The 12,477-nt window shown below is 34.8% G+C and overlaps 2 protein-coding genes and 2 non-coding genes across 5 annotated transcripts; 2 read left to right on the top strand and 2 right to left on the bottom strand.

The window, feature by feature from the left end:
* The first annotated feature begins 835 nt into the window (after positions 1 to 835).
* On the top strand, positions 836 to 2,440 carry LOC129802783 (prostaglandin reductase 1-like). Of its 2 annotated transcripts, XM_055848871.1 has the most exons (3): positions 836 to 985; positions 1,062 to 1,201; positions 1,280 to 2,440. In XM_055848871.1, the coding sequence occupies exons 2-3, from the start codon at positions 1,099 to 1,101 to the stop codon at positions 2,182 to 2,184; spliced, it is 1,008 nt and encodes a 335-aa protein (XP_055704846.1). In that variant the 5' UTR covers positions 836 to 985; positions 1,062 to 1,098; the 3' UTR covers positions 2,185 to 2,440. The 2 variants fall into 2 exon arrangements, with proteins under 2 accessions (XP_055704846.1, XP_055704845.1); XM_055848870.1 differs by having other exon boundaries at positions 836 to 1,201.
* A 73-nt stretch (positions 2,441 to 2,513) lies between these two features.
* Trnal-cag (transfer RNA leucine (anticodon CAG)) lies at positions 2,514 to 2,597 on the bottom strand. Its single transcript has one exon. It is a non-coding gene; the product is annotated as a tRNA-Leu (tRNA).
* A 6,424-nt stretch (positions 2,598 to 9,021) lies between these two features.
* On the bottom strand, positions 9,022 to 12,451 carry LOC129802784 (serine/threonine-protein phosphatase 2A regulatory subunit B'' subunit gamma-like). The gene is made up of 3 exons (XM_055848872.1): positions 12,364 to 12,451; positions 11,121 to 12,285; positions 9,022 to 11,054 (listed from the first exon to the last, which is right to left on the bottom strand). Exons 1-3 carry the CDS (start codon positions 12,404 to 12,406, stop codon positions 10,940 to 10,942), a joined length of 1,323 nt encoding a protein of 440 aa, XP_055704847.1. The 5' UTR covers positions 12,407 to 12,451; the 3' UTR covers positions 9,022 to 10,939.
* Positions 10,833 to 10,916, top strand: Trnal-cag (transfer RNA leucine (anticodon CAG)). Its single transcript has one exon. It is a non-coding gene; the product is annotated as a tRNA-Leu (tRNA).
* Positions 12,452 to 12,477: the final 26 nt, after the last annotated feature.

The following is a 12,477-nucleotide window of genomic DNA, read 5'->3' on the forward strand; positions in this document are numbered from 1 at the left end:
TTTTAATCAATTCTGGTATCTCAAGTTTCCTATAAACACGTTTTATCTTTCTCAAAAATTGCCTCATATTTATCTTGAAATTGCCCCACAACGGGGGACTTTCACGCATTCTGCCATTCAAGTAAAATCATCTTCTCCACAACAGACCAATGAAATTAAAGGATTATTATTTTTATTAACCCCAAACCCAACTGTAATTCACAGAATATACAAAGTTTTACTTCTGTTTATCATCTTTTTGCAAAATGGTCTCAAAATCCATTTTGCAATTTAGAGGTGTACTGCTCCACCCTCCCCTACATGAAAGAAAACCGAACCTTTGAAATATTTCTAGGAGTGTCCAATTGAAATCTAACCACCAGGTAAACCTAGAAAATGATTTAACGAGAAAGGCGGTAAGTGCAGATTTAATATCAAATCTTAATTGCCTTAAAGTTCAATATCTTGCTTCTCGAAGTTAAACATAATTTTCCAGGAATTATAAAAGGTGGAACTACTTTTTCCAAGAGATTATTTACTTGGCTGCAACGTTTATTTAAGAAACCGGGTCCCTTGAGCACCTCTAAACACTTCAATCTTTTTAAAGAAATAGACCACTACTTCTTTCCATCGTTTTCTGGGGCGCCCCCTTATCCTCGTCCCTCCTGGCACACTGTATAGGCTTTCTAGGCATTCTTTCAGTTGGCATTCGTTGACCAAAAGAGATTAGCAATGCTGAAAATGAATGAAATGTGAGGAACAAACCCTGAAGTCTGATGATCTCATTACACAACTAAAATGATAAGGATGAATATGAGGAATACAGAATTCTACAGAGCATTCCATGGAGATGCATAGAGTATATTACCAAACAATTTATTGGGTGATTCAGTGATTCCTATCCCAAAACTGATAAAAAATATTTTGGGATCACAAGGCAAGAGAGTGTCATAAATTTTTTTTCAACCAATACCACAGTGCCTAATTAATCTTTTAAGCCATTCCCGTGAGTAATTCCATACGATGACTTGGCTCTTAAGGCCATTGCTGCGTTACAAAATTTTAGCAAGATCAATATACAGTGTCTCAGGAGGAAGCGCACCATCCAAAGCTATTGACATGAAGGCTCGTGTTTTCAAGTATGCAAAGAGGTACCAAGGAGAGGCTAAGACATCGGACTTTCAGCTGGTAGAAGAGGAGCTGAAAACCCTCGAGGATGATGGTATAAAAAATTTTTTAATTTGGAAATTTGAACTCAAAGTTGCATCAGAATAAAGTTAACGTTTACTACATCTTTCAGAAATCCTCTGTGAGGCTCATTTCTGGAGTGTAGACCCTTACATGAGGGTCTACATGGATAGTCATCCCTTGGGATGTACTATGATTGGTGGTCAAGTTGCCAAAGTGATAGAGAGCAAGAATGCCAAATATCCATTGAATTCCTGGATGTTTGGAAATTTTGGCTGGAGAACTCATACGGTGATCAATCCTGAGAAGGTCCCAGTGGAACTTCAAGTTCGTATCTTGGGAGATCTTAAAGGTTTGTCTCCATCCTTGGCTCTGGGAAATCTCGGAATGCCCGGAAATACTGCCTACTTTGGACTGTTGGAACTCTGTAAGCCTCAAGAGGGAGAGACAGTTGTGGTGTCTGGAGCTGCAGGAGCTGTGGGTTCCCTCGTAGGACAAATAGCCAAGATCAAGGGATGTCGTGTCGTGGGAATTGCAGGTGGTCCTGAAAAATGCAATTGGCTTAAGAAAGAATTGGGATTTGATGCGGTAATCGATTACAAATCCCAAGATGTCCGTGCAGCTCTCAAGGAATGTGCTCCAAAAGGAGTCGATTGCTATTTCGACAATGTTGGTGGTGAGATTAGTTACACAGTGATTAAGTGTATGAATCTCTTCGGGAGGATTTCTGTCTGTGGCTCCATAAGTTCATACAATACTGACCCAAAAGATTTGCCCAAAGTGCCAATTCTTCAGCCGGATTTTGTCTTCAAGCAATTGAGGATGGAAGGATTCATCGTGACACGTTGGATGCATCGCTGGATGGAGGGAATTAATCAGATAAGAGATTGGATAGCGGAAGGAAAGATAAAAAGTCCAGAAACTCCAACTGAAGGCTTCGAAAATCTTCCTCGAGCCTTTATTGATATGATGAGGGGACAAAATTTAGGAAAGGCTGTTGTTAAGGCCAAAATTTAAGCACATGATTTAGCAAGACTTGATTTTTCCTCAGGTATATTTTCCAGATTGCTCACTTTGGCATTAACAGGCAACATTCGAAAGGATTCTTTTTTGGGTATTTTTTATATAAGATTTTTTGCGTATTTTCAGGCATATTTTTTGTCCTTTTATTAGGAAAAAAGTGAATAGATCATTGGATCTTTTTCTCTGTAACATGATTCCAATTTTATGATGTATAAAATAAATGTATTAGAGGCTACTTTATAAAGCAAAATGTTTTTTTATTTATAATAAAATATAGTGTCATATAGATATTTAAAAAGAAAAGATAAAAAAAAACAAAAGATTGTCAGAAGTGGGATTCGAACCCACGCCCACAGAAGTGGACTGCGACCTGAACGCAGCGCCTTAGACCACTCGGCCATCCTGACATGAAGCCAGAGTAGACCAATGTTAAACACTTTACAGCTGAAAAACATATTTTCCCCTCAGCTAAGATTCCAACCACCTGTTTCTGTAACTGGAGGGGCAATTTCTGGTATTTCACACTTCCCAAAAGTTGTATTTTAATTAAACATTTTGAATAAAAAATGATTTATTTTAATATTCTGCACATGAGGTGGTCGTTTCTTGAAGCAATCTTGTCGCAAAATAGGTGCTTCGATTTTCTATTCATCTGATCTAAAAATAGTTTTCATGATTTAAAATTAATTTTGTTCTTGCAAGTAAACTTTATTAATATTATGTACAGGGCCGGATTTAGAAATGTGGAGGCCCAGTGCCCATTTGTGGGGCTCCAAAAATTTTACGTTTTCCAACAGTGTGAACTATGCCAAGTCCTAAAACCTGGGGTGACATGATAACTAATTTTCGATACTATCGACTGTCGATTCTGAAAACTTTAAAACGATAGCTACACTTCCTGTAACTAATATAGATATTTATAAACAGTATTATTCTGTTAAAAATGTCCCAATGAATGACCCAACAATCCGTAAAAAGTCGAAATTCACGTAATCTAACAGATATAGATTTATCGATACTGTCGATTCGATAGTGTCGATAAGTTATCATTCCACCCCTGATTTTGTTTATTCTACTTGAAGAACTTTATACCGAGAAAACAGTAGAATTCCTCAATTTTTTGCCTATAAATTAGACAAGTTCAGTGAAATTATGTCATTGAAATTTTGAGTGATTCGAACTCTGGTTCAATTCATTTACAGTAGACTCTCGCTTATCCGTGGAACGGGACCGAAATGTCACACGGATTTTGAGAGTGATTTGTTTGAAATCTAACGATTTTTTTGTTTACATTGCAAATTTATGGAGTGAATTCTGATCTGACTGAATCGACATTCTCTCTAAACATGCGTACTGTCCAAAAAAGTTACAATGAGAAAGAATTAACAGTAGATAGAGCACATTTGCTTTAACAAAAAAACCCAAAACGGGGAAAATATGTCAACAAAATTTTTAAAATTCAACTGTCTCACGGATTTTTTAATGTCACCCGGAAAAAGAGTCCACGGATAAGCGAGAGTCTACTGTATATAAATTTTACAGATTGATACAAAAATACGCAAAACGAGAAATTTTACTAAATTCTCAGATTCGAGAGAACAATATCTTTAAAAGCTTTAAAGGTGCCTTTAAAAATATTTCGTGTTGATTTCATCCAGAAATATTAAGAATTAGGGTAAGAGCTCCTAATTTTGGACTGTTTCTAAATTTGGACACTTTGAGGGTAAAGTTGGACACTAAAAATAAATTGATTAAAATTATGGATTATTATTTTAATATTTGATGAATAATGAATTCTATCTTAATATTTGTTCTTTTTGGATGATTTTAACATAACTATTTTTTCATAAGTTTTTCACAAAATCTATCCTTAAGTGATCGACACAGGGTATTTTACCTTATTAAAACTAATTTTAGTAAAAAAGACGATAAATAGCTTTCCAAATTTGTAAACAACCCTTCTGAAAAGAGAGTAGGGGAGGGTGGGGCAGTTTCAATTTTTGCATATTCTTCTTATCTCTTTGAAAGGAATGAAATAAAACCTTTATGTTACTGAAGCTATAACTGAGATCCATGTTCATAAGAATAATTAATTTCGTAACGCTTCTCGTTTGAGTTCTGTAATTGATTTTACAAAACTGCATCAAAATGAAACTTTTTATAATGTCTTATTTTCAACAATTTCTGAACCGTTGCACTTATCTATCGAAGTAACATAATTGTATTAATTTACTAGTGGTTTTATGATTATTATAAGGCATTTAGCGTTGAATGAATTCTAAGACGGTTCTGACAATTTTGATTTGAGTTCCGGAAGTGCGTAAGGGGCAGTTTCAAGCAAGCACATGGAGAAGTTTCCTGTGTCCAATAATTTACGTTTTTAATCAAAATTAATTTAAAGCAATCACTGAGAACGTTTTGTAGCTGTTTTTGTCGATAAAGTTCGAAATTTCGGGAAGTAGATTTTCTAAAAACTCATTAACAAAAAAAAATTTAAAAAAAAACAATCTTTCAATGATTTTATGTGCTTAAAAATGCTAAAGTGAGTTGTTATAATATTTTTCAGAATGTTTTCAGCAAGATATTGTAAATTTTTTTGTAGTATTATGACAATTCAAGATTTTAAAACACTATTATAAAACTGTTATTCTAAAAACGACATATTCTAAGGCGACATATTGATCCATTTATGTTCTGAATTAGCTTAGAACTACAAAAGACATTTCTTTCGTATAAAATATTAAAGAAAATTGCTCAATTAATGAGAAATAGGATTGGAAATTTCTGGCGATGTTTTATTTTCACTGTATGATCCAAGGGGGTGACATTAGCTCTGAAAAATGCGACCGGTTTTAGTGTACAGTAGACTCTTCGATATCCAGCACTTCGATATCCGGGTGACAGCTGCCAAACACTGGCGGTTGATATATTCAAAATTATTTTCACTAAAACATGAAGTTTGTCCAGAGTGAATTAAAGTATTATTAACATTGTATCGAAGTTTTTAATACATAATTGTGATAAAAAATGAAACATAAGCACACCATGAAGAAAATTCTCTTTTTCTTTGTCAGACAGAAAATAAATTCACACAGTACAAAAATAAAAACCGTTGATCATTCAAAAAACCTAAATGTCATTTTGTCCCCCAGCCAGCCGGATATCGAAGAGTCTACTGTAATTTTTTCCCTGTTTTCGTACACATTTCACGAGAGATCTCCAAAACTACGTAGGTTGCCAATTTAGGGTTTTCGGTTGCCTTTTCGTTATTAAATTGGTTTTTATTTTCTATTAGTGTTTTTTGCTAATTTTTTCTACAATGACAGAAAACAGCTAATAAACTCAAAAGCTTTTTCGGCTCGCTAGAAACATAGGAAATGTCATGCCCCTGGTATGATCAATAAGAGTTAAAATTCTGTTATAAAGCTTTTGCTCAATTATATTTTTATGTTTTAAAGTCCTAGAAGACATTAAAATAGTAATTTTAATCAATTCTGATATCGCAAGTTTCATATAAACACATTTTTTCTCTCTCAAAAATTGCCTCATTATTTATGTTGAAACTGCCCCGCAACGGGGGACTTTCACGCATTCTTCTTAATTAATTCCGTTTTAATTCTGTTTATCATATTTTTACAAAATGGTCTCAAAATCCATTTTGCAATTTAGGGGTGAAACTGCCCCACCCTCCCCTAACAAAAAAAAACAATTGGCGTTGAAAATATCGCACTTCAAACTTAGAACATTAATGCTTATAAGCACCCTCCTTGTCCAAAATTATGAGCCCTTACCCTACGGTTTTAGAGCAGATTTTAGATCTTTTAAAAAATTGAAAAAAATCGGAAGATAGGGGGTCGTGACATTAAATTCTCTAATCGCTAATAGCAATATAATTTGCAGTTTTTTTGTTACTAATTTTTATTTAATGACAATTTAACCATGGTAGACTTCTTAAATGTGGAGGCCCGGTGCCGTGGCCTCAGGGAACCCACCTAAATCCGGCACTGATTATGTATAAGGCACTTAAGTTTAGATAAAATTTTATGCGTATAGAAAACCTTATAAGTTTAACAATACCAATAAGTGGTTTATAAAATACATTTTAAATCTAAAAGCGAAGCGATGCAATTAAATAAACGATTCTGAAATAAATAAATTATAGCCAATGACCTAAAAGTGAAGCAAAAACTGCTTTTTCGTTATACTTCTTATGTAAAAGCAGAAAAGATAATCTGTGGTGAAAACTAAAAAATCTAAAATATGAGAACATTAAATGCAATACATAAGAATACATAAAAACCTAAAAAATGAGACATAAAAGAAAAATTATAAGCACTAAAATTAGGTTTAAAAAAAATTCTGTTCATTCATACTTTTTGTGTTTAGTTTTTCATCTATATTTGTAACTGTAATACGGGTTTCTATATGGGAAGTCCCATATAGACTCAGCCTTATCATCGAGAATATTTAATCCGTGAAATTCAGCAGCGTTAAAGGGTCAAGTAAAGTTAATTTATGCAATTTAAATTTTAGTTTGGACGTTTGGACAGATTCTTGTATCGCTAATTTTTTGTGCTTAAATATTCTCGAGCATAAGCTTCAGTGTTTATTTTGGGGTTAGGCTTAGCCAAGTAGCTTAACTGCTATAAATACTTAATAAGTAATATTGTTACAAAAATTTTGACTTATAAGCCTTATAAGGGCTCAGATCTCAGGCTTGGCCATATAGCTTAACATCTTCAATTTCTTAACAGTCAAGATTTTTTTTAAAAGCATTGACATAGAATTGGATTACTAAAGGTAAATTACGTATTAGAATTTAGAATTATTATGAAACACCAAAAAATTGGTTGCTATTTAGGATTTTAAGACCTTCGCGAACTGGTTGAACCTCGGCGCGGCGCCGATCTCTCCTAAGAGAGAGTGCACGATTTATTCTTATTTCTGGGCTTTTCGCCTTTCCCATCTAAAACAATAAGAAAATTTCTAAAAAAAAATCATATTTCCGGGATTTCCTATTGAAGCATGTGCAGACACTTCAGAAAAAAACCCTTTTTGTTTACGAAATAGGTAATTATTTAATTTGAAAACTTCACGTACCGTTAACAATAAAGATTAGCACTTAATTTAACTAAAATTAGCCAGGAATATGACATAAATGTTAAACGAAATGAATAAACAAGTCACCTCATTGTGTTTTTCATTGGAAAACATGGTCGATCGATCAAAAATTCGATGGTGAAAAGGTACTTTTAATTTTTCTGAGAAATTAACAAATTAAAATTTGTAAATATGAATGGATTTTTGCTTTATTTGGAGCAAAATTAACTAAATAATGAAACTGTGGTATAGAAAATATATAAATATAATAATTTAGTAGGGGAGACTGGGGTAAAAAGTCACAAAATGGATATTTTATTTTTTTACAAGCTATTCTAGTACCCCAGAAATTTCTAATTAGTGAAGTTTTATAGGAAATTTACTGCTCTACAACTTTGTGAAAGTAATTTTCGTGTATTGTGTAAGGAAATACAATTATCGAGCTTTTTCTAAAAGGTAATTTTGTGACAATTCTCAAAAATTCTGGAGCAAATAGTACTAGGAGGGGAATTCTGTAATGCTCTGGCAATGCCATATGACAAATTGGGTTCAAATCTTAGGAGAGCTTTTTCGAAAATGCGATTCTGTAGCTGTGACATTGTCATTTCAGCTCACGCGGCATTGTCAGAATCATAAGTCACATATTTGAGATTTCTGGCAATTCAAATGACAATGAATTTTGTTAAACAAATCAACCAAGACGTACTGTATTTTCATAAATTCATCAAGTAAAGGGATTTCATAAAAAAATCAATGAATTGCATTTTCGAACTCATACTATGACAAAAAAAGCTCGAATGGCATTGCCAGGTTTCGAACTCACGCGTCACAATGCCACGAAAATTACAGAATTCCCCTATTGGAGGGGAATTCTCTAACGCTTTGGTAATGCCATGTGACAAATTGGGTTTGTATCTTAGGAGAGCTTTTTCGAAAATGCGATTCTGTAGCATTGTCACAAGTCACATATTTGAGATTTCTGGCAATTCAAATGACAATGAATTTTGTTAAATAAATCAACTAAGACGTACTGTATTTTCATAAAATCATCAAGTAAAGAGATTTCATTAAAAATTCAATGAATTGTATTTTCAAACTCATACTATATGACAAAAAAGCTCGAATGGCATTGTCAGGTTTCGAACTCACGCATGACAGTGCCACGAAAATTACAGAATTACCCTACTGGTAGGGGTCTCGGTAGCTCAATAGGCAAAGTGTTGGCTTTGTGACGCAGAGTTTTTCACCGTCCTTGAAAGCTACAAACTGAACGCAAAAATATCAAGAAGAAGTGTGATAAAAGATAAGGGAGCAAAAAAGGATTTGTGATGGAGCAAAAAGAAAAATGATAAGGAGAGATGAGAGGAACAAACATATGGGAAAAAAAAAGAAAAACAGATGGAACTCGTATGTAAATAAGAGTGAGCGAAATGGCTATATGGACCTGATTGAGTCTGACAGCCAAAAACATAAAAAGAAGAGAGAGAGATTACCCTACTGGTAAGTTTCAACACGTTTGGCGAAAAATCTCAGCTAGTGTCCATACTTAAACTCTAATCGTGTAGTCATATCATACCTAATCCAAATTCCGAAATTCTAGTAGGGAAATGGTTTTAGGCTTCGCACACAATCTTTCTTCGAACACTTTATATTTTTCCTATATTCAGAGTAATCTTTTTAGGATGCCTCATAATTCGATTGTGAGTTAGTTGCAGTGTGTAAATAGGTATAGAGCTTTTCATATTATTTTATTTTGCAGTTAGATCAACATAAATAAGACGGCGGTGGACGCAAATGAAAAATAAACGATTATATTATTATTTTCTCCAGGCTAAAATTGCCAATATCTTTCTAAAGAAGTCGAATTTACACTTTTTACTATTTTTGTACTTTTCTTTCATTATTTTAATAACCTCTTTTAAAATAACTCGTCTCAAATGAATTAACCCTTTAACGACGAGACACTTTTTACGGACCGAAAATCAACTATAAAAATTTAACCAATAAACAAAATCAATGAAGCCCAAAACTTTAAGTATTTTTTCTGAGAATACCAATGAATAATAATTTTCAGCCTAATGAAAAATATTACCTATGAGTAATGTAGTTTTTATTCCCAAAAGGGTTTTGCTTAAAAAAAAATTGGAAGTACAGTAGACTCTCGCTAATTCGGCTCTTTTCAGATCGGTCTCTTTTTTAATTCGGGTAGCAGTTAAATTCAAAAAAGGTTTGTTGATATTTTTCAAGTTTGATTATGCTTATCGAATGACGCAAATATCCTCAAATTGGCTATGGTTTATCTTAGTTATGATGTGATTTTGCATTATTGAGGGGTTTTAATAAAATTTGCAGTAAATTAAGCATGTAAACTTTAATATGTAAATGCAGATGAACAAAAAATCGTTGCATTTCAAACAGTTTGACGCCCGAATTTCTCTCTAATTCGGGTGACATTTCGGTCCCAAATGCCCGAATTTGAGAGAGTGTACTGTATAAAAAATAATTAAAATCATTTTTCAATAGGACAATTTAAAAATTCGCTATTTTAACCCATTCCTTACCATCGTATTATACATCATACGCAAATTGAGTGATTTTAGATGATTTATTCCAGGGAAATTAATATTCGAATTTATGTCGGAAATGGATTTTTAGTTACTAGTTCTTCAATTACTTGGAAAAAATAGCCTGACAGAGATGGGAACACATTTTGTTGTTCTTTTCTCGCTTCGTGTGAAGTCATGCAAAAATTTTACTCAAAATGGCGGACGGAAAATTCGACATCCCGTCGAATTTGTTAAAATCGGCCTTCATCCTCTTTCTTGATTTGAATTCTGGTTGCCAATGTGTTTTCTTGGATAGTTACTCTATCTAAATCAATAGAGTTTGTAATGAATTAATGTACAGAATTTAAATTCAGTGACCGTTAAGACGCGTGTTTGAGGGCGGCTCCCCGCGTCACCATAATGGATAAAAAATTTTTTCTTTTTAAAAAAATCATCTATTAATCTATAGGAAACTTAATCCCAAAATACGAATCTCAAGTATTTCTGGTACATTGACTAAATGAGTTAAGCTTAAATATTTACTATATATAAAATAGCTGGCGACTAGCAAAAAATATCCTAGATTCGTTCAACCTTCTACTTTGTAATTACGTACAAACATAAGAAAAAAAAATAAATTTAGGTAGTCAGGAAAAATTATTTTCTTTATGGGACACCGGTGTTCCAATCGTCCTTAAAGGGTTAAAACGATAACAGAACTGTTATTATCCCACCAAATAATCTTAATATAATTCTTCGAGCAGTCACTTGCTCTTCATAATTTTTTTGATAATTTCTTATCATCTTTTTGTGAAGAAAAAAATAATTACAACATTTTCGTAATAAAATAAAAGGCATTGAAGGGTTAATTGTCGACTACTTAGCTTAAATCACTTACAATATGGGAATCATTGACCCCATCCAGACCCCAAGATCTTTATAAGTTTAAAAAAGCCTTAACATCGGGCGACAGTTGTTTGCACCCTCGCCCCTCAAGTCAGGATGGCCGAGTGGTCTAAGGCGCTGCGTTCAGGTCGCAGTCCACTTCTGTGGGCGTGGGTTCGAATCCCACTTCTGACACTCCTTTTTTCCATTAATTTCTGCTACTGCAAGTATTTATCGTCGCCGGACATTTCAATTCCGACTCCCTCGCGATTCTCGTAATTCCAGAACTTGTGGAATTCTATGAGTATAGACATCATTGTAGGTCCCTGGCCACTAAACAAAAGAAAGACGGTGAGAAGTGCTTTAAAATACGAATGCAATTTGTTTTATGGGTTTTACCATCTTGCAATGTCTGCAAAAGTGATTCTGCATGGATCTTCAGGCTTTACCATATCAAAAATCTCATCTTTCAGGTCATCAAAGTTAACCGTTTGGACACAATGGGCTGCCATTTGCTCCTCAATGCCCTTGAAGAAGTATTTAAGATCGGCTGGAGTGAGGTAACCACGTTGATGAAGGTCCAAGAGGCGAAAAATGTACTGCTGACTCTGGATCTCTGTACGATTCTCCATGGCCAGGACAAAGTCCAGGTATGTCTTGTAGTCCATCTCACCCTCGTAGGTCAGGCACTCACTGAACAGGCGATCGAGGAAAACCGAAGTTAGCGTCCCGGAACCATAGCCCATGAGTTCTGACTTGCTGAGCATTCCATTGTGATCTTTGTCCAGGTTCAGATAGTGTCCATAGACACTGAGGGCTGATGGGGCAGAGAACCAATTGAGTTCTTGGGAGTCTTTGGGACTCTCATCATCTCGCAGTTCCATTAATTCGTCCAGGAAGGAATGAGAGAGAATATCCCGGACACGAATTTTTCCTGTTCTTGCTGGGTCTAGGAAGAAGAAGAATTTTCTCACTGCTGTGCAGACGTAGAAGCTGTAGAAGGTCTTTTCGAGACCCTTGAGTTGCAGCAGAGTTGGGATTAGTTCGAGAATGTAGCTTTCCAGGTCGGATTCTCTTAGGTAGCCAAGTCCATTCTGGTCGTAGAGGGACAGTGAGATCCGTGTCTGCTGAATCCAGACTTTCCGCATGACATAGTTGAAGAGAGAGATGACACTGATCTTGCCTGGAAGGCTCGAAATGGACTGAAGACGCGCAAAAGCCAGCACTGTCAGCATCCTTCGATAGATGGGCTTTAGGGTACGACTGAGATTGATGTAGTCACTGAATGTGATGTACAGCTCACCACTGTGACTTCGGCGGGAGAATTGATTCTCAAGGATCATCCAGAAGGTCTTGAGATCGTTGTTATTGAGCAGTTCTTCGCTCCTTTTCTTCAGGAATACCGTTCTCACATGTTCTCGAAGCTTGTACATCAAGCTCTCAACGGGACGGGGGGTGGAATGATAGAATTTAGGTATAACACGGTAATTACTGCCGATCCTATCGAGATTCTCATGGCAGGAAGCATTTTCTGATGATTTCTCAGGCACGTTTTGTTTCTCTTCTGAAATATGATTTTAAAATTTAATAAAGGTACAATGCTTCTTTGGTGAATTATGAATACTATTAAATGTATAAATACCTAATTTCTTTGCACGTTCTAAGATAAAATCTCTAAATTTCATCGTTAGACGCCACCAGCTCCAAAAAAAACACGCCACCAAAATATAAACAAAAATGAGGCGAATTGCGGCGA

Source organism: Phlebotomus papatasi, chromosome 2 (genome assembly GCF_024763615.1).
Source record: "Phlebotomus papatasi isolate M1 chromosome 2, Ppap_2.1, whole genome shotgun sequence".
NCBI classification, from domain to species: domain Eukaryota; kingdom Metazoa; phylum Arthropoda; class Insecta; order Diptera; family Psychodidae; genus Phlebotomus; species Phlebotomus papatasi.